At 39.8% G+C, this 24,021-nt stretch overlaps 1 protein-coding gene across 4 annotated transcripts; it reads left to right on the forward strand.

Moving 5' to 3' along the window:
• Positions 1,077 to 23,619, forward strand: MTX3 (metaxin 3). 4 transcript variants are annotated; one of them, XM_013966735.2, is made up of 10 exons: positions 1,077 to 1,174; positions 1,693 to 1,762; positions 2,136 to 2,212; positions 3,342 to 3,434; positions 3,947 to 4,129; positions 4,361 to 4,437; positions 4,944 to 5,101; positions 5,632 to 5,728; positions 6,544 to 6,632; positions 9,880 to 9,979. In XM_013966735.2, the coding sequence occupies exons 1-9, from the start codon at positions 1,094 to 1,096 to the stop codon at positions 6,608 to 6,610; spliced, it is 903 nt and encodes a 300-aa protein (XP_013822189.1). In that variant the 5' UTR covers positions 1,077 to 1,093; the 3' UTR covers positions 6,611 to 6,632; positions 9,880 to 9,979. The 4 variants fall into 4 exon arrangements, with proteins under 4 accessions (XP_013822189.1, XP_005685144.1, XP_013822190.1 ...); XM_005685087.3 differs by lacking the exon at positions 5,632 to 5,728 and having other exon boundaries at positions 9,880 to 10,763; XM_013966736.2 differs by lacking the exons at positions 5,632 to 5,728; positions 6,544 to 6,632; positions 9,880 to 9,979 and adding an exon at positions 20,926 to 23,619.

A 24,021-nucleotide genomic window follows, 5' to 3' on the forward strand; every position in this document is an offset into this window, starting at 1 on the left:
GTCAGTTTGATGTTTAAGAAACATGTAGTTCACGCCCACAAGGCCCACAGACACGACTGATGACATGTTGCAGGGCCCTGTTGAAATAAAAAACTCAGGGCCCTCTGTTCAAAAATTATTAAGAATTTCAAAACAATAACACCAGAACATTAAGGCAAGTGTGAGCTTTCTAAGCACAGGTCTCTGTGTAATTGCTTAGGTCTCACACGTAGGAAGCCAGCCCAGTTCTGTCTTCTAAGAACTTTCAGTACACTGAAAGGCAAAAAAGTTTGTATCAGGTAGAAGCTACAATTCAAGTATGTACAAGAGGCTGCAGGAATCTAGAAGTTCCTGACTTCGGAAAACTGTACCAGGGAGATGACCGTTAAGCTCATCTTTGAGGGAGCAGAGCCAGGGAAGAAAGAAAGATATTCCAGACTGAAGAAGGGCAGAATTCTTCAAACTCCAGGAAACTTGACAAACTCCAGGAAACTCGCTATTTTTAGAAAAAGTGTAACAAGTAAACATGCAGGTGACTGAGATTGAGAATGGCAAGAAGCAGAAGCCAAATATACAGGGGAAAGGGGTCAAACAATTAGAGTGCCTACTATGTATGTCTAGTTCTTTACCCCCATGTCACAGTTTTAAAGAGAACAATCTTGTGACTAACCTGCTATACTTAGTTATACAAATGGGTTAGTTTAGACCCAGGGTAGTAATGGTCCAAGGGCTTGGGACACATTGCTTGCTTTAGTCGCTAAGTCGTGTCTGAACCCCATGGGCTGTATAGCCTGCCAGACTCCTCTGTCCATGGGATTCTCCAGGCAAGAATACTGGATTAGGTTGCCATTTCCTTCTCCAGGGGACACATTAGGCGTGCAATAAGTATCTGGGGACTTACTACTGGCAGGCTATCTGACTTACTGCCCAGGACTTTCAACCCCTAAGCCAAGCCGATTCTAAGCATGCGATTAACCCCTCCAGGGGTCCTTCCCGCACCTCTCCGGGTCCCCAGAGATCTCTTCTCTCTTTCTCGCCCCGCCCCCGTGATTCCACCTGCCGGAAAGTAGGTGGCAAAAGCACTTCCGGGATAACAAAGGTCGGCCCCGGCAAGATGGCGGCCCCCTTGGAACTCAGTTGCTGGGGAGGCGGCTGGGGGCTCCCGTCGGTGCACAGCGACTCCCTGGTGGTGATGGTGAGGCCTTCTCCCTGGCGCGGGCGCGGGCAAGAAGGGGCGGGGCCAGAGGCGCGAGGCTGGCTGGCCGGGTCCCGGCGTCTAAAGGTGGTTCCCGCGCGGCGCACCGGCCCGGGCCGGCCGGGACGCTGCTTGCTGCAGCAATCTGGGCTCCCTCGCGTCCGAGAAGATACAGCCTAGCCTGTGTCCCCGCCGAAGCTTCGGCGGGGAAGTCATGGCTTCACCGCTTGGCTCCGAGTGTTTTCAATCATGCAAAGCTGTCTGGGCGGTGGAATGAAAGCCCAAAGCAGGGGGCGCGCGCTCCCTGCTCTGTATCCCTTGAATATTGGGGTGGGGGTGAAATAAACCCCCAAAGCCCCGGTAGCTGGCGTGCCAACGGCGGCTAGAAGTCTGGGGAGGGATGCAGCCCCGGAGTCTGATGTTTCTACCTTTCGGGGGACCCAGATTTGAAGCCAAGCTGCTCTACAGGTTTCCTTTAGTACTCAGTCTAAAATGTTCTATTGCAAACTCTCTTTCAGGCTTACGCCAAATTTTCTGGTGCACCCCTGAAAGTCAATGTCATAGATAACACCTGGAGAGGTTCAAGAGGTACACTGTAAACTTTTAAACGCTCCTTTCTGCCCCTTCCCCCCTCTCATTTAAAGCTAGGAGGCATGTCGCCATGGAGTACCTTGGGGTTTTAGTTCTCACCATGACCTTGATTGTATGTTGCTTATGTTTTGATCATTCTGAGTAATACTTAAAAGGACAAGCCAAATAAATGGAAATTATGAGAAATGAAATGCTCTCCAAAACTCTGTGTGTGTGTGTGTGTATGTGTGTGTGTAAAACTGCAAAAACCTAAAATATCTTACTCATTTTTTCCTCCTCCAAATGTGATTGGTATAGTTTTAAGGGTACTGGGATCTCTTCAAAGGATATCGAAATGCTTCCTTGTGTGTAAAATGTTTTTTGATTATAGGAGATGTACCGGTTTTGACAACTGAAGACAATACTATTTCTCAGCCAGCAAAAATACTAAACTTTTTAAGAAAACAGGTGGGTGGTCCTTTTTGAATAAGTAGATTCTCCATCCCTGCCTGTTACTTAAAAAAAAGAAAAACATTAAAAATATTTGTTTAGAATTCTTTTTTGGAGACACATGCATGCATGCATGCTTCAGTTGAGTCCAACTCTTTGTGACCCCACCAGGTTCCTCTGTCCATGGGGATTCTCCAGGCAAGAAACAGAGTGGGTTGCCATTCCCTTGTCCAGAGGATCTTCCCTGCCCAGGGATTGAACCCCGGGTCTCCTGCATTGCAGGCAGATTCTTTACCACCTAACCACCTTGGAGATACATAGGGTTTGATTAAAAATAAATAGCTGAGAGTCACCGCTCTAAATTATGAGTTGTACTGTGACTCAAAAGCCATATAGTGAGTTACAGTCAACTTACATGATCATGCACTTCGCTTGGCTTTTATTGAAGTTTATGTATAAGTAGATTCAATTTAGCTGTCTTCACTATTACACTTATTGATATGATTATAAATTTAGTTCCATAACTGCTACACATTTTGTTCTTGGTATGAGGTCTGAGTTCCTATCAACTAGCAACTAGTTTTTAAAAGTACTTAAACTAATAGTTGCAGTGAAATGTTTCATGAAATAATGTATCCAAAATATCTGAACATGCCAAGGTTTATATATTTAAAATGTTTAAACATGTAGCAATTTATATAAACGTGAAAGCTATCATCAGTTTTGCCAATAGATAAGGAAGTGCTATGTCAACAAAATTTAGAACTTTTCTAAATGGGGAAGTTTTCTCTTTTCATGGGGAGCACAACTAATTAGAACTTTTCCTTGTTATAAATTAACAAAAATAATAATAGCTTCTATTAAGTTTGTCCTACATGCCACGCACTAAACTAAGGTCATTAACAATCATTGAAATAATAGTTAATTTCAAAAAAAAAACTAACATTTATGGACCTTACTGTGTACATGAGGCTATGCTCAGAACTTTATTTGCATTAAGTAGAATTTGTTACTGAATTTGTATCTCTCTTTTCCTTTTTAATATGTTTGCCATTTTTGAAGAAGAATAGGAGTCCTAGTTTATTTAGCTTCACTGTTTTGGGATGTTCTTGACTTATGAGGTTTTGGGTTTTATATTTTTTAACAGAAATACAATGCTGATTATGAACTTTCAGCAAAACAAGGGGCAGATACGCTAGCTTACATTGCTCTCCTTGAAGAGAAGCTTCTTCCTGCAGTGGTGAGCATTGGTGAATATTACATTATTTTAGTGACTTACTGAGAATGTACTTAGTCTGTTCAGAAGAACAATAATGGAAGAGGCTTAAGAGAAGAAATTTCATTTATGTATTATTTTCGATTGTTTCATGTAACTGTGAAACTGGGTTGAATCTGTTAGACATTCAACTAGTATAGCAACCAACAAAGTGAAAGATAGTGTCATTTTGGAAATAAAAATTCTCTGTGAAAGAGTTTGTTGCTCCATGTATAGATTTGGGCCAACTGTAATTCATTTAGAAAATATTCATTAAGCACCTAGTATGTTCCAGGCCTTATTCTGGATGCTTGGGATAGAGCAAAACAAAACTCACATGTTTAAAAATCTTGGTTTATCCTTGAATCACCTAGCTGGAAAATGGGTATGAAGTTAACTTCACTCAGAGATATTTATGAAAAAGTTTTACATCTACTGAATGATCTTCTTTTAATGAAAGAATATCCTTGTAGTGTTTTTTTCTCCTCCTTTTGCAGCTTCACACATTCTGGGTTGAGAGTGACAATTACTTTACTGTGACAAAGCCATGGTTTGCTTCACGAATGCCTTTTCCGTTGAGTTTGATCCTGCCTGGAAGAATGTCTAAAGGAGCACTGACTAGGATTCTCCTAACCAGGGGAGAGCCTCCCCTCTACCACCTTCGAGAAGTAGAAGCTCAGGTATGGTTGGAATTACCTTCAGAGCAAGGGCTTTCTGCAGGAGGGGCAAGAGAGAGCAGGGATGAAACTATTGGGTTGGTCAAAAAATTTGTTCGGGTTTTTCTGTAAGATAAGATGGTACAGAAAAACCTGAGCAAACTTTTTGGCCTGCCCAATACTTATCAATGCCAGCCTGAAAAGGAGTTCTCGAGCATCTTTCCTACTTTTGAGATCTAATTTCATCCTTATTAGATATACAGAGATGCGAAGGAGTGCCTAAATCTTCTGTCAAACAGATTGGGAACATCTCAGTTTTTCTTTGGAGATATGTGAGTACATTCCCTTATAAAACCATTTTAATGTTTTGTTTGCGTATATCCATTGAGCAGTTACTTAAAGCAAGTTCCCTTGCCTGGTCCTTTTACCCCATCCCCAATGAGTTTGCCACTTAAAAAAATACTTAGTGGATTTTTTTACTATAGGAAACTTTCTGCTGGGGTGATCTAACATTGAGTTCATATGTTGCATATGTGACTTTGAAACTTTTAAGACTGTTCGTACCCAGTCTCTAGTCTCTATATGATGCCTGTGAGTAAATCTTTTAATTTACAACTTAAATTTTCTTCTAAATAAAATGGGTAAGAGTATTTTAAAAAACTACTAATGAGTAAAACCCTAGTTGCTTCCTTTTTATAAGCCCAAATGGGTAGTAAACCTTTTTAAAGGCTATATTGTATACTGCAGAATTGATAAATGTAGTTGAGGAAAAGTTTTTAGCATAATCCCAGATTAATATTTTCTTAGTGCTTTTTAAAAATCCTTAATTCATTTTCAGGCCTTCCACGTTGGATGCCTATGTGTTTGGCTTTCTCGCACCTCTTTATAAAGTACGTTTTCCTAAAGTTCAGTTACAAGAACATTTGAAGCAGCTCTCCAACCTGTGTCGCTTTTGTGATGACATCCTAAACAGTTATTTTAGGGTTAGTCTTGGAGGTAAGTTGGTTCTTCTTCAGCTAATCTTTGTTTGCATAGAATATTTGCATATTCTCCTAAGGATGTATACACCAAATCCATTACTTATTTAAAACGTGTGTATATTGTCTTTAAACCTTGGTTTGCTGCTGCTGCTGCTAAGTCACTTCAGTCGTGTCCAACTCTGTGCGACCCAATAGATGGCAGCCCACCACGCTCCCCCGTCCCTGGGATTCTCCAGGCAAAAACACTGGAGTGGGTTGCCATTTCCTTCTCCAAAATCCTGGTTTATAAAACTTCAAAAAGTGGCATTTTTCCAACTTTATTTTTTTCCCCATGTGTTAGTTCTTCTTTCAGTAGAGAAATATCTATTTGCCTTTTGTCTGTTCTCCTGGATTTTATACAGTTCTCGCTTCTTGTTCTTTAAATATTGCCCCTTTGAAGTGGGTAATTTTCTTCTAAAAGTTAACCACAGGTATTTATTATGTCCCTACTGAAAGATAGCCTTTATCCTAATGCAAATGGGCAATTACTTTAAATGTTGCTTCTAGCATTTTCCTGCGTGAACAGAAATGAGCAGCAGATTGATTTTGGTGAGGTACACTCCCATGATTCCACTACTTGCAAACTGATTGCACCAGACTGGAGGTATAGTAAATAGAGGGCACCTGTCACTTAGGCGCTGCTTCTTTGGGAGCATGGGGCCTTGTGCTTAAGTGATTGGGACACTAAGTTTGTGTGGGGAGAGTTGGCAGAAATTGTCCTTTTAAGAAACAGAAGTCATCAGGACCATTGGCTTAGGAACAGTTTACTTTTTTATATAGTGGGTTATGTGTTTTGTATATAATACACTTGTATGTAACAAGGGAGGGGTTAGTAGTTTGGAAGTCATGAAACAGTAATTTTCAACCTTGTTGCTTGGGAGCAGTGGTTAGCAAACCTAACCACAGAACAAATACAAAATCTTAAGCCCTGTACCAGATTCACTGAATTAGAATAGAATCCATTCCTGGAATAGATCCCAGAAAACTGTATTTTCTTAAAGTCCGTTCAAGGACTTTGGAGGTGTGGATACTTGTTTGGCCCTTAGAAAGCTCTTCAAATGCAGTAGTTGTAACTAATGGCCTATTTGAAATGGGTGGGGAAAAGGTGCAAGTCAAATTTGAGAAGGCAGTGAGGACTGCTGTGCTCTTATTAATGACCTTGGCTGTCTGCCTAACACTTGGCTAACTGGCTCTCCTTAAGGGCACATTTAGTCCTTTGGCTTAGGGTTTGGTTTTGGAGTATTACCGTATGTCTTAAGTTTGCCTTTGAACCGAGAATGGTTTTTCCCTTTGCCTTTTTGGGGAGGTGGGTGGGGGATGGAGCACTTAGCGGGTGGATAGACTCAGTATTCTTTGAATCTAAACAGCTTGTAAGGCTTTCAAAATTTCCTCTTTCTGATTTCTGTCCTGGCTTCTTAGGCATCTCTCCTGCTGGACAAGAAACGGTAGATGCAAATCTGCAGAAACTGACACAACTTGTAAATAAGGAATCCAACTTGATTGAGAAGGTCAAGTTTACTTCAGTCGTTACTTTGTACTAGTTCAGCATTTTCCTTTCTGCAGTTAATATTGTAATTTGGGTTATGCATTACCTTTACCCTTTTCCTTATTTTTTTTAAGTTTATTTTTTTCAGAAAGTTGTTTAAATATACATTTACTAAAGCAATACAAAATACAGTGTTTTGAAGCCAGTAATGGATTGATTGTTTGGGGGAAAGATCTGATAATAGCACTGGGTTTACTTTTGCCACACAATTAGCAGTGCTTTTCAAGTTAGGAGACTTTAGCTTTTAAAAAACAAGGGGACAGCTGGGGAGAGAGAAAGAAACAGAAAAACACTTTTTGCTTGCTTGTCTGCTCCTTTCCGTCTCTCAGGGTTAATGTTTCTTGATCATAAGCTCCTGTGCTTATTCTTTCTTACTAATAGCACTATGGTGCTTTTTCTTTCTTTCACATAAATGTTTTTATTTTTTTCTCCTTCCTATCCTCTGTTCTAAATGTTGTTTACAGTTTTTGGCTAGTGTGGATATTTGCCACTTAGGGACTGCAGGGGAGGGAACCAACAATGGAAATTACAAGGGTGATTCTAGGTGGAAAAAAGAGAGTTATACAGTTTTTTCCTCAAGTGTTTGATAAACTTGCTTTTTTCATATACAAATGGGTAATGCTTCATTCTTGCACAAACTAAGGGGTCATTATGGCCTAATAACACTGGGTAGAGGTTTGGGGGATTGAGTAACAGGCACTGTATCATATGGGCTGTATATGAGTTATCTCATTTAATCTCAAACAGCAACCCTGTGTATGCAGACTCTCTGTTATCCCCATTTTACAGATGAGATAACTGAAGCTTCAAGGGTAGCTTATAACATCATCTGCCTGAGGTCATTCAGCTGGCAAGAAGTAGAGAGAGAATCTGAACCCTAGTAATTGGATTCCAGCATGGGCTTTGTAGTTAGTCAGCTATGTAACTCATGAATGAAATTATGTAACATTACTGCTGGTGGTAATAGCCAGGTTTACAACTGCCACTCTCTGGAATGACCATTTTATTTCTTTTTATGGTATATTCTTGGGCTTCCCTTGTGGCTCAGCTGGTAAAGAATCCACCTGCAATGTGGGAGACATAGGTTCAATCCCTTTGTTGGGAAGGTCCCCTGGAGAAGGGAAAGGCTACCCACTCCAGTATTCTGGCCTGGAGAATTCCACGGACTGTTTAGTCCATGGGGTCGTGAAGAGTCGGACACAACTGAGAGACTTGCACTTCACTTCACTTCATGATCCCCTGGAGAAGAGAATAGCTACCCAAGGATAGCTTGGATTCTTGCCTGGAGGATCCCATGAACAGAGAAGCCTGATGGGCTACAGTCCACAGCGCTGCAAAGAATCAGACACAACTGAGCAACTGGCACTTAACTTCTTACTTACGTACCTCTTGTTAAAGTTTGGGTAAGCTGAATGAAAGCCAAGTTTGTCTTAGCCCAGTGCAGTAAATCTCATGAGAGGAAATACACCAAGAGTTAAGTGTGGATAATGGAAAAATCATTCAGACTGTTGTAGGTACTTTTCTGCTGGATGAAGACTATCCAGTGTAGTTTTCATTTCCATCTGTGGCAAATTCATTTCAGACCCACATTTGCAGAAAGTGAAACCAAGAGGCCCCACCACCACTTCTGTGCCGTTCACTTCAGCATCATCACTACATGAGAGTCTCCTAACCCTGTGTCAGCGCCTCTCCCCACGCCACTTCCCATCTGCTCTTCAGTACGGATCACCGTGTGCTACAAGACAGTAGAACAACAGATTCTCTTGACTACCACTGTTCACCATTTAGACAAAAAATCTAGAGCTTAAAAAAAAGAAAGAGTTATGTTTGAGGAACTTAGTTCTTGCAAGGAAAAAAAGAACTGATTCAAATAGTTCACTGGGAATACTCTTGTCCATTGGAAAACTGAGTTAATCTTCTCTTCTTTTCCTTTGATTATAAACCCCATGTACCTCTGCTGAAACATTTCCTCTGTGCTTTATAAAAGCATCTTGAAAGGAGAGAGTTTTGCGCTACGCATGTTAAAACTCTAAAAAAAGCCTGCCTACCAGCTAGGTGGTAAGACGCTGTATTCTGTTGGTTTTGGGTCATCAATGGCAGCTGCTTTCAAGACTTTTATGAAGTATCTTATCACCAGGACCTTGCACTATGGTTTTGGGGTGCCCTGGTTAAAGGTAGTTTTCTAGGGTCTGACTCAGATCTAAATAACCCCTCTTCTGATGTTTTCAGGGATGCTAATGTACTCCTGAAACTCTTGGACATTTTCTAAATGTGCTCCATGTTACTTTGTTTCTCTGGAGCAGACTTAGAACTGATCCATTGTTTGCAGTGCCTCTGGATGAGGTCTAAAGTATTTATCCTTCTGTCTCTTTTCCTAGCCTTCCTTGGTCTAAATACTCAGAGCCTAAAAGAGGTGATCTTTTCGAGTGGAGTACAGGTCATTTTTATTGAGACATTGAGGTATAGTTGAAAGAACAACAGTGTTAGAATAAGGCCAGGGTTCACATTTCAGCTCTAATGCTAGCTTTGCTAATGCAAATCTGATAACCTTTCTGAGCTTCCTTTTGCTAATCTGTAAAATAGAGAATGATTGTCTTTTTTTCTTTATAATTGTCTTGGGAAGCTCAAATGAGAACATGCTTTGTAACATGTGGAAAGTAGTCTAACAGAAATGTTGCTTTTACACTTAATATTAGAAGGTTTCTTAAACCAAGTTGTACTGTGGTTGAATTCAATAGACTGTTCATTTTGTGGCATTATTGTAATTTTGTGAAGACATCAGGATGAGCCATACTGCTTTTATACATATACTAAGTGAAAGTGAAAGTCACTCAGTCGTGTCTGATTCTTTGCAACCCCATGGACTATACAGTCCATGGAATTCTCCAGGCCAGAATACTGGAGTGGGTAGCCTTTCCCTGCTCCAGGGATCTTCCCAACCCAGGGATCAAACCCAGGTCTCCCACATTGCAGGCGGATTATTTACCAACTGAGCCACAAGGGAAACTCCATACATGTACTAAGTCAGGTAGTATTTAGGTATGTTGTTTAGAATTCTTTAGAGATTATTTGCAAGAAAAGATTTCTCTAGCAGTACTAGAAAGATAAGGTTCTGTCCTCTTCTAGGCTATAGTTTGTATGGGGATGCCACAGTCCATATTAGTGTTACCATAGCTATTAGTCAGATGTACCTTTTGTACTTTCCACAGATGGATGACAATCTTCGCCAAAGCCCTCAGCTTCCTCCTCGGAAACTGCCAACACTTAAATTGACTCCAGCAGAAGAAGAAAGTAATTCCTTACAACGGCTATCACCCTGACAGTCATCATGCTTTGTGTCCAGAGTCATGTAATTGTTGCAGCAGTCTCTTACACTAAGTGTGTGAAGGGCAAAAAGAAAATGCTAAAAATAGATAGAAGGAAGACTCTAAACCAAAAGAAACTGTCTATGACAGCAATTTTTTTTCGTTAGGAAGCTTCTGTTTTAGCTTGGCAATGCACTTTAAATAACATCAGCGTGAATGCTAAATGAACTTGGGTGGGGGGGGAGAGAAAATACATTGTACTGTATATAAAAACCAGCCTTAACCTTGGCAGATTTTTGCCTTTGGTTCACATGTTGCTGGCCCAAAGCTCCATTTCTGTTCTGAATGTGCACACTTAATTTATTCAAGTTAATTTATTAATTTAGTATCCTTAGACCAGTCTGAATATTTAATATGTGGCTCTTTGTCTAAGGCCTTTTCTCTTCTGTTTAGAAATCTGATGCCTAATTTAGACACCAGGAAAAATATATTATTCTAGTATTCTGTTTAATAGAAAACCTGTGTTTAGTGTTAAAAAACAACAAGGAATGTGTTTCTTAATTATCTCACAAGTCTAACCTTTGGGGGAGTTAGTACCATATATATACATATTAAAGGTGGTAACATATAATATTTGTCTGACTATATGCACTTCAATATAACAGTATTTGCTGATGTGTTCAGTATATGTTAGCAAGGGCTGTTTTAATTTATTGAAGCTTTACTGCTGCTGCTGCTGCTGCTAAGTTGCATCAGTCGTGTCCGACTCTGTGCAGCCCCATAGACGGCAGCCCACCAGGCTCCCCCGTCCCTGGGATTCTCGAGGCAAGAACACTGGAGTGGGTTGCCATTTCCTTCTCCAATGCATGAAAGTGAAAAGTGGAAGTGAAGTCACTCAGTCGTGTCCGACTCTTAGTGACCCCATGGACTGTAGCCCACCAGGCTCCTCCATCAGTGGGATTTTCCAGGCAAGAGTAATTGAAGCTTTAGGCCTGTGTATTTGTAGTACATCTTTAACACTAGTCATCTCTTTCTTGGATTGATTTCAGGAGAGCTGAATGTTAGCACCACTTTTATGTTAGGCTGTAAAGTCTTACGACACTTGCTCAGTTGTTAGACCCTACTCAGGAGGAGCCCGCCACCACAGAACTGGAAGCACCTACTATGCATCTGGTCCAAGTTCACCATGCTTGGCTCAGACCAGCGTTCTTTCCTGAGAAACATACCACGTAGTCAGAAGCTTTATGACAACTAATTATTTTCCATAGAGCTTAACTACAGTTGAAGAATTCTTTGGAATAATCGGAAATAGCATATTTTAAGGAACATTTTCCATTTATTGGTTGCTGAACTGTTAAAAGATTTGCTGTGTGGGTAATTTTACTTAGAATCTTGCTTATTTTAGTGGCTGAGGTGCTTCTGCTGTCTTAAAACCACTTCTGGGTTTTTTTTTAAATATAGGACCATGTTTTTGATTAGTGTCTTAAAAGATTACTATGGTGCTCAGCAAATCTTATCTCATCCTGCTGAAACCCCCATGTTAGGAAAACAGCTTTGGAGTCAGTAGACTTGTCTAATTTGAGCTGAGTGGAGCTCAGCAGTGCTTGACCTGCATCCTCTCAATTTGATATGTATTAGGTAGCTATTTATATAGGAGTCTTTAAGTCATCATAAATATTTTTTCTTGAAAGTGTTAATGAGAAACAAGGTAATCTTCAAGGTCTTGGTTGTCTGTTTGGCTACGCTGAGAGAAAGTCACTCCTCTGTTTCACATTACTTCTGCAACAGGTGCGAGAGTGGGGGCGTGGGGGTGGGGGTGGGGGTGTCTGGGGGTGTGTGCGTGTTTTATATTATTAGTCTTCTGTTAGATTCCAGCAGTCGGAAATCTGTAGAGAGGGTGTGTGTGTGTGTGTGTGTGTGGTGGTCTGTGTTAGTCTTCTGTTGGATTCCAGCAGTCGGAAATCTGTATGAATATTCTATGTTGGAAATCATGACTGTAGGACTTTACTATCCTCTGGGAGTAATGTATACTGAAGAAGGGTGGTTAGCATACTAATCAGACATCTGTTTATGCTTTAGTGGTTAGTCATTTTCAATTACGATTTCTATTAAAGCTTTCAAAAAGCATTTGAAGTGACTTACAATTGTTAAACATGTGTAAAATAGGTCAGTTAAAATTGGGTTTTGGAAAAATAAAAAATTTGTAGGAGATAGAACTATACTAACCCAACCCTAACTATACTAACTCTAAAATTGAATGGTAAATTTAATTCCCAAGTTTCCCTGTGGACAAAATCAAAGAATAATACGGGGTTATGTAAAGTTTTCTGTCAATACAGTGACTAATGTCCATGAGTAAGAAAAATATGTTTACATTTTTATAAGAATGTGGGGTATTGTGTTATGACACAAAGATGCAGCCAGTACGCATACTGTAATGTTTGATGTGTTGAAAGTTGAATCAAAAGGTATCATTCTGGAATAGCAAGTTTTGTCCTTTTTTTAGTAGAAAAGATGACTGTAAATATGATTTTATTTCCTTTCAGTCATTCCTGCTTTGAACTGCCTTTAGCTGTGTGCCGTATAGGCCATGATACTTCCAGACTATCTTTGCTAAGAGGCGAAGTATGAGTTAGATAAGTGAGAATTTATGTGCTGGGTTACTTAGTTTTGCTTTTTTGGTAAAAGCTAATGAGATGCTAGGAAGCTATCACTGAGCACAAACCACTCCAGGCATCAGCTGCACACATAGGAAACTCTTGGAAAGGAACAGCTTTCAGGACTCGACAGAGAGCTTATGATCAACCTGTCAGAATATGCTTTGGATAAAGTTTGAGTTTGCTGAGATAAATGATCCACAGTCTTAAACACTGTGGTAGAGGATAATATGGTAAAAAGGATGGTGTTGGTGTTTATGGCACTATAGAATGAGAATATTGGTCAGATAATTCCCATAAGATAAAAATCTTTCATCCGCAAACCGTCATCAGTTGTCCATAAGGCTGACCATTCTTATAACACCAAAGAAACTGCAAAAGACCTCAAAGGATAGTCATTCCTACACAATATTTTTTTCCCCTAAAAGTTTGGCACTGGCAAAGGAATCAAATTTCAATCTAGATATGTTTATTTTTTGAGTGCTAGAGATTTTACATTAAATCCAAAGAATTTTGATTTCCATTTGTAATTTCTGTTCATTTAATATGGCAAGATACATTAACTTAAAAGAATGGGAAGGCTTATTTCAGTCAGAGCTAACTTACAGTTCTCAGAAGTCTACAAAAATGGAAAAAAGTAGACATCAAAAGAGGCAGAAATTGGTAACAGTGATAGCATCTCATAAAACCAATTTTTAAAGGTAGTATCATGTGATAAAAGTGGCATTTAAAGTCAGTAGTGTGTTTTCTTAGAGCCTCTTCCAGGAATAGTCATTTACCAGGTTATTAGAGTTTTTCATCAACTGTTTATTTTTCACAAGCTGTCAAAAATTGTATCCCTCTAAAACCAAAATACAAATGCTTACATGTGAAGACAAGAAGCTGAGGGATGGCTCTCTCTGTACTATTTTTGCAACTTCTTTTTGTGAGTCTGTAATTATTTCAGAATAAAAGGGTTTTAAAAGTAAATTCAATAGAGTGAATTTATCTTTGGATAAACTGATTTACAATTTAATGCTTCAGACATAGTATTCGGGATTCAGTTCCAGATGAATAAATGCATAATATAAATCTATTTCATTCCAAGTTTAAAGACAAAAACAAACTCAACTTTATAACATGATTATCTAAAGATTTGGTTTGCCTTATCAGCAAAGAAAACGAAGCTAAAACCAAGAACCCCTTTTCCTAAGATGTAAAAAATTCTATGATCTTTATGTTTATAATTATATCTTTTCTCCCTATGGTACCTGGGTTTACCTGGGTTTAAAATATTTTGAAAAAAGCTCTTCCATGTCTCCATGTGGTAATCCTTCTTTACTTTGCAGGTGTCCTCTCACTAACAGTAGGACCATGCTTTGATGGACAAAGTGTACTGTGTGTCTGTGTTTTTTGTATTAGGCTTACAGGGGTTTAGTGATTGACTTTGTCTTGGTTTAGTTATTTATCTAATCGAAATCCTGAGCAGAGCCACATAGCATATTTGAGTTGTAATGATGGTATTCTGTATATGTTGTTGGCACTTGAGTTATTTTTTGCCTTTTCTCTAGTTCAGCTCTGTGTAATTTGTATTTACTTTTCAATGTTTTCATATTTCCTGAGAAAGTACTAGATTATTAAGAAATTTGTTAATTACATGAACCAAAGTTCAGTAATCCTAGTCTCAAAGGTTTAACTGAAGCATAATTAAATCTTCAAAATGTTGATTTTCATAGAGACATAGAGTGATTTGCTTTTTTTTTTTAAGCTTTTGTAAAATTATTTATCCCAAAATTCATGTTGGGATATAGTTTCTTTAAAGCCCAGATTACCTGCCCTAGACTTAAAATTATTGTGATTGAGGTGGAGAGGTATTCTCAGAATCAGAAAGCATACAAAAATTTTTTGTCCTGATAAAGAGGCCAATGATTACTGATGAGAACTAACATTCTTGAACAGTGATATAAGAAATGGTTACTTTGAATTGGATGTTTATAAATAGAGAGTGAAATGTTATAATAAAAGACTGTTCAAAGCAAAACAAAATAGTTCCTTTAAAAAATGCAGGAAAATAAGGGTTTTTATATCCTCATTATTCTTAATTTGAAATTATATTATAAGATTTAAAAAAAACACTATATTTTAGTTCTTTGGAAAAGCAGTTCAAGATATATTTTGGCAGAATATATGGTTATTATATGAATCGAGAGGTCTTTGGCCAAATAGGTTTGGGAAATTCTGGGTTAGACAAAGTGAAGTTACTGTAGGCGTCTCAGAATCTTTGATATGTTATTGGTGGTTTCAAACTCCAATGAGGACCTGTATTTTACACACCATTTTCCTATTTTTATGTGGAATTGTTTTTTAAAGTAAGTGTCATGTGGGACTTGTGTTCTGAGAAATACACTTAGAGAAATGCTGCCCTGCGAGTGTTTCTGCTTGCTTGTACTCATTGCAAAGGCTTCCAGCTGTTGGCTGCCCCTCTAGTGAGTGCTGGGAAAATGGGAAGAGAAGGTTAGTACTCCCTTGGACTATAGAGCTGACTGGGAAGTGGCTTTGGGTTTCAGTAGGTTGCTGTTTAGGCGCCCGTGAGGCCTGTGGTCAGTCCAGTCACTTTCTCTGGAATCCCAGTTAGCTTGGAACAGCTGCACAGGGCTGTGAACTGGTGGGTTCAGAGAACCAGCCACTTCTTAGGCATCTACAAGACAGAGGGAACCAACTTGGGAATCCAGAACAAATTTCCAAACTGATTTTGGCTGTGCTTTAAAAGCACCAAAAAGGCAGTGAGTATTTATAGCATTAAAGTCACATACGAGCTGGTTATTTTATGCATATATATATGCATACACGCATAGTGTCGTAGAAAGTTTTCATTTGCTTCAGTGACAGAAGCAAAGAAAGTTTAATATTTTCAAGTTCTGTTACTGAAGACATTGTCTAGACAAAGATTGCATGTTTGTGTATGCTTTTTCTAGGATGAGTGTTTACAGCTTTTATTCTGAGCAGTTTCTATATCTTTCCCCTCCCCCCAGTTTAAGCCTCACGAGACCTTCTTAGAGGACCAAATATGTTTGATTTCATCTCAGAGTACAAAGTCCTTCTCCGCATTGTAAGGAGGCTCTTTGTTTTCTGCAGTGTATATGGTTGCATATTTGGAACTCCATGCTTTGGATATGAATTTGATGGAAAGCCTGCCATTGGATTTGAGTTGTGGTGTAATGGTGAACATCTATTCATGTGCAAAGCAGTTGGATCTTTGTTCTGATTCTTTAGACTTCCTCATGCAAATTCAGAAAAATGCCTTTTAATCATTGAGTTTACATATCCAAGATCCTTGGAAGTCTAGAAAAAATGACTTGCCAGAGTTTGCATCAGTCCTGAGTAAGTCATGCAGAGTAGAGAAGGCTGTGTGCTGGCCATCCACTCTTTGGCCTGTTGGCTGCCTGTCTTGCAGGGCTGGCGTCTCTATTTCTTGGAGAAGGATCGGTGTACTCAAGCTTTTATGTTAACTGCATAAAGATGAGCTTTATTCTTCTTCTGACTTGGTCTTTTATTTTGTAAAATAGGAAATAATGTCTTCTCATTTTTCTGCTCACTCTGAAGTGGAAATTTGAAGTGTTTGTAATATAACTTCAGCTTTCTGAAAGACTGATAGCAAAGAAGACAAGAAATTTATGTATACTTATATTGGTTTTGTTCCACCAAGCTTATCTTTGAATGGCAAACATTTGAAACATCTGTTCTAGTGTACAACTACTATAGTTTTGTTATTAACAAACTTAAGCATTGTTTGTCATAGTTTCAATATTCTAGCCTTGCCTAGTGTGACTATATTTTACTCAGAGATTATGTACAAATACCCAGAAGAGGTGATAATGATCAGTGTTGTAAAGAATTTATTCTGATACACGAGAAACTGGATATTATGTCAAAATAGCTATTTTCAAAATAAAGTCTCAAGTTGCTTGAATGTTTATTAACTCTTGGTTTAATGTTATTTATTTTTTGAGGTGAGTATTTCATTGGGAAGAATTTTGGGATGCTTGAACATAGTTCTGTGCTGGGACTGAGCTACATAGAGGGTTGCTCTTTTTAAAATGCCCATTCTTTCCATGATGCATTGAGGTCATTTGTGCTTTTCCCAGCCTGTGCTCAAGGAGGGTAGGCGCCTGCTCCTAGGCCATGCTTTGTGTGTGGCCTCAGAGAGCTCAACTTCTCAGGGCTCATCCCTTCAGCCCCGTAAGTTGCTTTAAAAATTTCTCTTTTGCTCACCTGGGAAGTCCAGTGATATTCCACATAATTGGATGGAAGACATACACTGAGAAAAATAATTGTAGTTAAAGGGGAAGATATTCATATTTTTTTTGCTGCTTTTTGGAAAAAAAAAAAATTGGGGCAGGATATGGAGGTATAGAAAACCCTGTGAGAGCTGCTAGTTTAGTATCAGCAGGCTCCCTGAGGGGGTGAGTCTGTTAGTAGAGTTTTTTGTTTTTTGTTTTTTTTTAATTGAGGTATAATTTATGTGTAGTAAAATGCATCAGCCTTCCAAGTAGAGCTGTTAGTTATGTATTTCTCACATGGAAAGCCAGCTACATCTTTGTTGATACTTCTGTTCCAAAGAACACAAGTCTTAATTGCATATGAACTTTGGGTTTCAATTCACCCATGGGTGGACTGGGGTGGTTAGTAACAATCACCTGCTTTCCACAAGAGAGCAGGAAAGAAGAGTTGGTATTGGTGGGATTATAGAATTCTTTTGGGGAAAGACAACTCTGAGTCACAAAGCTGAGAACCTTTCACCAAAGACCTGCAGAAATTTTGGTTCTTAATTGCTCAGCTCAGAGCCTTGACTTTGGCCTGGGACAGTTCCGGGTGATCAGATCTCCTGGATGCGTATTGCAATGCGATGCCCCTTGGTGGACAGAAGGCTACAGTGTAAATAGTGCTGTTTTTCTTTTGGCACTAATAGCAGCTATTGATGTTAAGTTTTGCCACACTGGAATATTGTCCTAAGGAGACTGAGATAAAGGGGAAAGTGCTAGGATCACTGAGTACTGCCCACATGTTTGAGACAAGTGTATATGAGAACAGGAAGCAAATGGCGGTGGAAAATGTAAGGACTTGTCTTACTCAAGATCGTCGTACGTACCTAGTTGTAAAGCAAAGGGGATACTCATCCCTTCTTAATCTGACAAGAATTTCGGGGGAAAGGATGAGAAAACAGTACATTTCTCCAGGTACATTAGTCAGCTTCCTGGAATGCTTTAGACATCTGTGATTAAGAAATGAAGACAGCTGTGCATCATCAAAGACATTTCTAATTTCTAACACAGCCAACTCAAGGCCCCAAATGTTGTGCTTCACCAAATAAGAGAGAGGCTGTGATATTTATCCTGCTTTTTGAGTAAGTGAGTGAAAATAGGGAAATCTTGACATTTATAAATAAAATTAGGGGTTGGTGTTTCAGATCTGAGTTTGGGGCAGGTGGTCTTTTCAAGAATTTACATTTTGGAAAAGTTAAGAAATCTTTCGGTATAGAAGGAAGCATGACGCTTTCCAAATATCACAGTTAAGACCAAACAGATTTCAGTTTTATTTTAAATGCAAGAAGCAAGCTGACTTATTTGAGGGCTGTCAGACTGTGTCTGTTCTGATATGTGTTGTCCCAGTTCTCTCCATGAGTGAGGATTTGCCTTTTTCACCAATGAACATGGTTTGGGTTTTATATGACACATAATATCCAGTACACAGCATGACTACTGATAAAATAGCTTAGAAAAAGGTGGGAAGGGCTACAGTAGATGTAGAAAGTAAGAGGAAAGAGAACCAAAGAGAAAGAAACTCTAAATATAATGTAACCGGCTGTAGGTAGGAAGGGGGATGCAACGCAGAAAGACAGTGGATTTTAGAGTTAGAAAGCCTGGCTTAACAGCACACCAAACTAGTGATTTTAAGCATGTCACTTAATTTTTTATTTATACTATTCATTACAATGCAATGGAATAACTGAATCTGGATATATGAATGTTTTTATATGTTTGTTTTTTAAAAATATATATATTAAAATTTAGAAGCTACTGATAAAGAGTCCCATGCCACCTCTTATGAATAACCTGTTTCCATATTGGTATCTAGTCTTTCAGTCTTTCGTTTTCTACACAGACACATATACACACACAATTCTGTATGCTGTAATTCTGTAATACATATTTATACTGTTCAGAGTATGCTTTTTCACTTAATGTTCAGAAAATCTTGTAGGTTATTACATATTCTATATAATTTTTAAAGGGTGTGTGCAATTTCAGTGTAAGATGTTATGTTGTTTATTTCTCACCCTTGTGATTAGGGTAAACTCTTCTTGTAATGGTCCATTTGTATTTGCAGTCCGTTTGTATTTCTTCTGTAAGTGGTCTATTCATACTCTGCCTAAAAGGAAAATAACTTCACTTCTCTGAAACCCTGGCTTCTCCACTGGAAGCTGGGGTTTCCATGTGGTCTCAATGCAGTAACACACGGCAGATCCAGGATACAGCAGGTGTGCAGCAATAGTCTTTGCTTCCATGTGATTTCCTGGATTAAGAGCTCCCAGAGGATAGAGACTTCTTTCTTTATTTATCCCAGCACCTAGTACAGTGCTTGGCGCAGAGAAGGAGCTCAAAAAGTTCTTGAGGAAGGAGGAATAGCTGGGATTCGAAAACGTTTTGAGTATATCAGGAAAAAGAGTGAGAAAAGTCGAAGCCAAGAGCCGATGAATCAGCAGTGAGAAAACTTACTCAAAAGCTTACTATTAAAATGGAAGAATTTAGGTTTTATTCTCAAAGCTATATAAGAAATAATTGCTTATAAAGACATGAAATACCTATAAGTATGTAGTCTTGAAAAACTGAGGTGTTTTTGTGTGTGTGTGAGCTAACGGGTACATACTTTAAGTACACTAAGAAAAGTGACTAGTTAAAGAGTCACCTTAATTATAATGAATTATATCATTATACTTTATATTATAAAGATGATAATTTTTATAATTTATTATATTTACTTATAAAGATAATATAAATATTTATATAATACAAAGCAATATTAGTTGTTATATTACTCATAATTATTTACAATAATATTGAAATTTTGAAAAGTGAAAAACTTCATTTTAAAACATGATTAATTCTGGTTTTCGTGTACCCGATTTGCCTCGACTAGGAGTAAATATGCAGTAACATATGCATATTGTATAATGGTAATAAGGTAAAGTGATCCCGAGCTCTGGTGCCTCAAAAGGAAGGAGGTGAATTGATGTCAGGTTTTGTTTTATCCAACTCGCCCTGGGATCAAGGGGGAGAGAGTCAGTGGCCCGCTAATGAGATCTGCAGACGGCTTTAAATTGAGAGGTACTGTAAACATCAGGGATGACTGAGAAATGATACAAGAGGAGCTGGGAAGGTTGGGAACATGGACAGGAAATCAAATGATTCAGTCTGGAGTAACGCAATCCAATCTGACATCTGGGGCCAAATAAGAAATACAGATATGCCATGAAAGTGACAAACATGGAAAACAGTCATCTCAAAGGAGGCTGAGGTGGGGGCAGTGCAGAGAGGCTGGAGGAAAACGAGAGAAGTAGGAAGCAGGAACTACGCTCATTGCTATGATGTGGCTCTTTATACGCTGATTTCTTTTTGACTAAGGTTCAGCAACTTAGTGCTAGGTAAGAAACGGGGATTTGAAGGTTAACTCAGCACCTAATCACACGAAAGCACAACCTCTCTTCTAGTTGGTCCTAATGACTGTTAGAGTATCGTCAGTATAGAGAAGACCGTGGAAGTGGTCTGGAATCTGAAGAAAAGTCCTAATTGGAAAGACCACTTGCCATACGCCTACCTGGGCATTGCTCATTCAGCGGGTGTTGCCAAGAATTCTTGGAACAGCTCCCTCCAGGCTATCCAGTTGCCTGCAGCATGAGGGGGCCCTACAGAACCTTTGTGAGTTAGTACAGGATCCAGCCTACGCAAAAATAAGATGTGAGTCCATGAGGCAGTCTGTTCCTTCCAGCCATGCCCCACTCTCTCTTGCAGTTGCTGCTGTGTTTGCGTCTGCTTGCCCGTATCATGGCCTCAACATGTTAACCCTTAGCAGCACAGAGTCCCCTGCCTGTGTTGCCTGCTATCCCTTATCCTTCTCTCTTGCTATAAACGTCTAGTGATGATCTGTATTTTCTCTAGATGTCAATAAACTGAATCAGATATATTGGTGATATTGGCCCCCTTCAGGAATTTCCAACTTTTTTTTTTAACGGAACCACCACATTTAATTCTTTCAGTTACGAGAACTTGAGGAATTGGGCCACAATGAGAACTTCGTGGAGATGAGAAGAAGACCAAATAATTCTAAGGAGGACAAACCCTGAGCAGGTAATGCTTAATGTATCCATTCCCCACTCCGAAGAGAAGAGCAGAACATCAGTGCAGAGAATCTCCTGAAGGAGTGAGCTGGAAAGGAGAGGTGTCAAAGGCATATTTCTTGTAGTTGCAGGTCCATCTTGTAAGGTATGTTAATGGCTCATATTGGAAGCTTGAGGCTGAATGTGTTACCTATCCCCAGTCATAGTTGGGGACAGAAGGCCCTTAGGCTAAGAAAATTCATCCGCTTATTCAACAGGTATTTACTGAGTATCTCCTATGTTCCAGGCACTGTTACTAGAACCGAGGATACAATGAACAAAACACAGGTCTCTGCTGTTGCAGTTCTACATTCTAGAAGGGGGGACAATTAACAATGAACCTAATGAACAGCAGAGTATACAATGTGGTGGAAAGTGGTAAGTGCTATGGGAAATGAACGTAGAGCAGGATAAGGGGGTTGGGAGTGCTGGGACTGAGGGCAAGTGACAATACTAAAGGGTGGCATAGGCCCACTGTGAAGATGAGCCAAGCCTTGAATGAAGCGTGAGGTGGCCTGGATATCTCATGAGAGCATGCCGGGCAGAGGGCACAGGTGGAGCAGTGGTCCTAAGGGAAGTTTTGTCGAGCTTGTCTGAGAATCAGCAAGGAGGCCAGCGTCTCTGGAGGAGCATGAGCAAGGTACAGAGTGACAGAGATGAAGTCAGTAAGATATGGGGTGGGGGCAGCCCAGGTAAGAGCCTACGGGTATTTGTAAGCCTTTGTTTGACCTTTACTCTAAGCAGAGAAGTGATGTCGCTGATTGCTTTTTAAAAGGACTCCTTGAATTGTGGTCCTGAGGATTGACAAGAGTGTGAGCAGAAGGACCGTGGGGAGCATTGTATAGTCATCTAGCCAAGAGACGGTAGTGGCTCAGATGGATTAGAATGGCATCAGGGGAAGTGGTAAGAAGAGGTTGGATTCTGAATGTATTTTGTGGGTACCACCACCAAGATTTCTCGACTGATTAGATGTGGGTTGTAAGAAAAAGAGAAAAATGACTTAAGGAATTTGGGCATGAGCACCAGATGGATCGAGTTGCCATCAACTGAGATGGGAAAGACTCTGAGAGGAACAGATTTTGAGAAGACTGGGGGTTTCATTTTTGACATGTTGAATTTGTGATATCTGTTACACATCCAAGTAGAGATGGTGAGTAAGCACTTTTGTAGACGTAAGTTTGGAGTTCAGGAGATACAGCTGAAGAGTCATGAGGATGATGTTATTTAAAACCACGAAACTAAATGAGATCATCAAGGGCTTAAGTGGTAGAGAAGAGAAGAAGTCTAAGAACTAAGACCAGGATGCTGAACATCAAGAGACCATGGACAGAAGCAGTGAGGAAGCCTGAGACCAATCAAGCTGGAGGAAAATCAAAGGAAGGTGATGTCCTTGAAGCCACATGAAGAAGGAAGAGGGAGAGATTAAACACAATGACTAGAGTGATAGCCTGTGTAGGAAAGGGACCACGTGACTGCTGGATTTAGCAAAATGACCCCGAGGAGCAGTTTCCATGGACTGGGGGATAGGAATTAGTTCAAGAGGGACTAGGAAGAGAGGAGTGAGAAGAAACAAATGACTGTGAAATGATGACTGAAAATTGTAACCAGCACAACAGAGCTGGGAAAGATATCTAGAGGTAAAACTGCCTTCCCTTGGGTCCTTGAGCTACCACCAGGGAGGCAGCCACCTATTTATGTATGTATATTTATGTATAGCTGCAAATCAAGTCAGCATGCAGCCAGCAGTGTTGAGCTAGGTCATTAGGAAACCGTCCCCAGTAACAGAGATTCAAATGGGGTTTAATTGAGTTTGTCAAGGGACTTTTTATTTATTACAAAAATATTGCTGCTTCAAACATGGGCTTTTTCTCAAAATGATGAGCGAAATTCTTTTGTGAATAAGATCTAGCATATGAGTATGTTTATACTTAGTTAAGCCAGAGGAAGCAGAGACCAAGTCCATCCCTGGAGTATTCTTTGTCTAGAGGATTTCAGCTTCTGTGGTTTAGGTAATAGAGTTGGTTTCCTCTGTCTAGGCCTGGGGCCCAGAGAACTGAGCCCACATGAAGTAAATCTGCATCTTTATTTTCTGTTTGAGCTACTTAATGACTGTGCATTCATCAGGGGACAGGATGAGAACACATTTGAAAATTAAAGGGTTATTGCTATAGAAAGCATTGAGAATGCCGTGTGAAGCCTAAGTATGTTTCAGGAAAAGCGTAGTGTTTTAAAGGCACAGACTAGTCTGTAAACAAACCAGAAACCCTGGTGTTAACGCTTTCCCTATCTAGTCACTCACTGAGTCCTGTCTGTTTCTCACTGTGGTTATCACTGGAATCTGAACGGTGCCTACCATGGTTCACTGCCATCCTGGGTCACCGCTGCAGAAACACCGTCAGCCTCCCACCTTCTGGTTTGATCCTTTCCAAACTGTTCTCCACAGTGTTCAAGAGCGATCTTTCTAAAATGCATAAAGAACATGCTTCACCCTTGCTTAATACCTTTTAATGGTGCCTTGTGGTGTTGGAGAAGACTTGAGAGTCCCTTGGACTGCAAGGAGATCAAACCAGTCAATCCTAAAGGAAATCAGTCCTGAATATTCATTGGAAGGGCTGATGCTAAAGCTGAAGCTTCAGTACTTGGCCACCTGATGCGAAGAACTGACTCACTGGAAAAGACCTTGATGATGGGAAAGATTGAGGGCAGGAGGAGAAAGCAATGACAAAGGATGAGATGGTTGGATGGCATCACCGACTTGATGGACATGAGTATGAGCAAGCTCAGGGAGGTGGTGAAGGACAGGGAAGCCTGGCGTGCTGCAGTGCATGGGGTCACGAAGAGTTGGACATGACTGAGCGACTGAACTGAACTGTTATGTTTAAGCTCCTCAACACAGCTTATAATGCATTTCATTGTCTGGTTCACGTTCAGTTGTGTCTCACCTTCTGTCCTCACCATGGAAAATCCAGCCACCGA

Source organism: Capra hircus, chromosome 10 (genome assembly GCF_001704415.2).
Source record: "Capra hircus breed San Clemente chromosome 10, ASM170441v1, whole genome shotgun sequence".
Taxonomy (NCBI): domain Eukaryota; kingdom Metazoa; phylum Chordata; class Mammalia; order Artiodactyla; family Bovidae; genus Capra; species Capra hircus.

Excerpts from the sequence above, each read along its gene's own strand:
- MTX3 (XM_005685087.3), top strand. The coding sequence starts at position 1,094 with ATGGCGGCCCCCTTGGAACTCAGTTGCTGGGGAGGCGGCTGGGGGCTC. Across the intron at positions 5,102-6,543 it reads TTTTAGGGTTAGTCTTGGAG|GCATCTCTCCTGCTGGACAA; the intron begins GTAAGTTGGTTC and ends CTGGCTTCTTAG. Across the intron at positions 6,633-9,879 it reads AATCCAACTTGATTGAGAAG|ATGGATGACAATCTTCGCCA; the intron begins GTCAAGTTTACT and ends TACTTTCCACAG.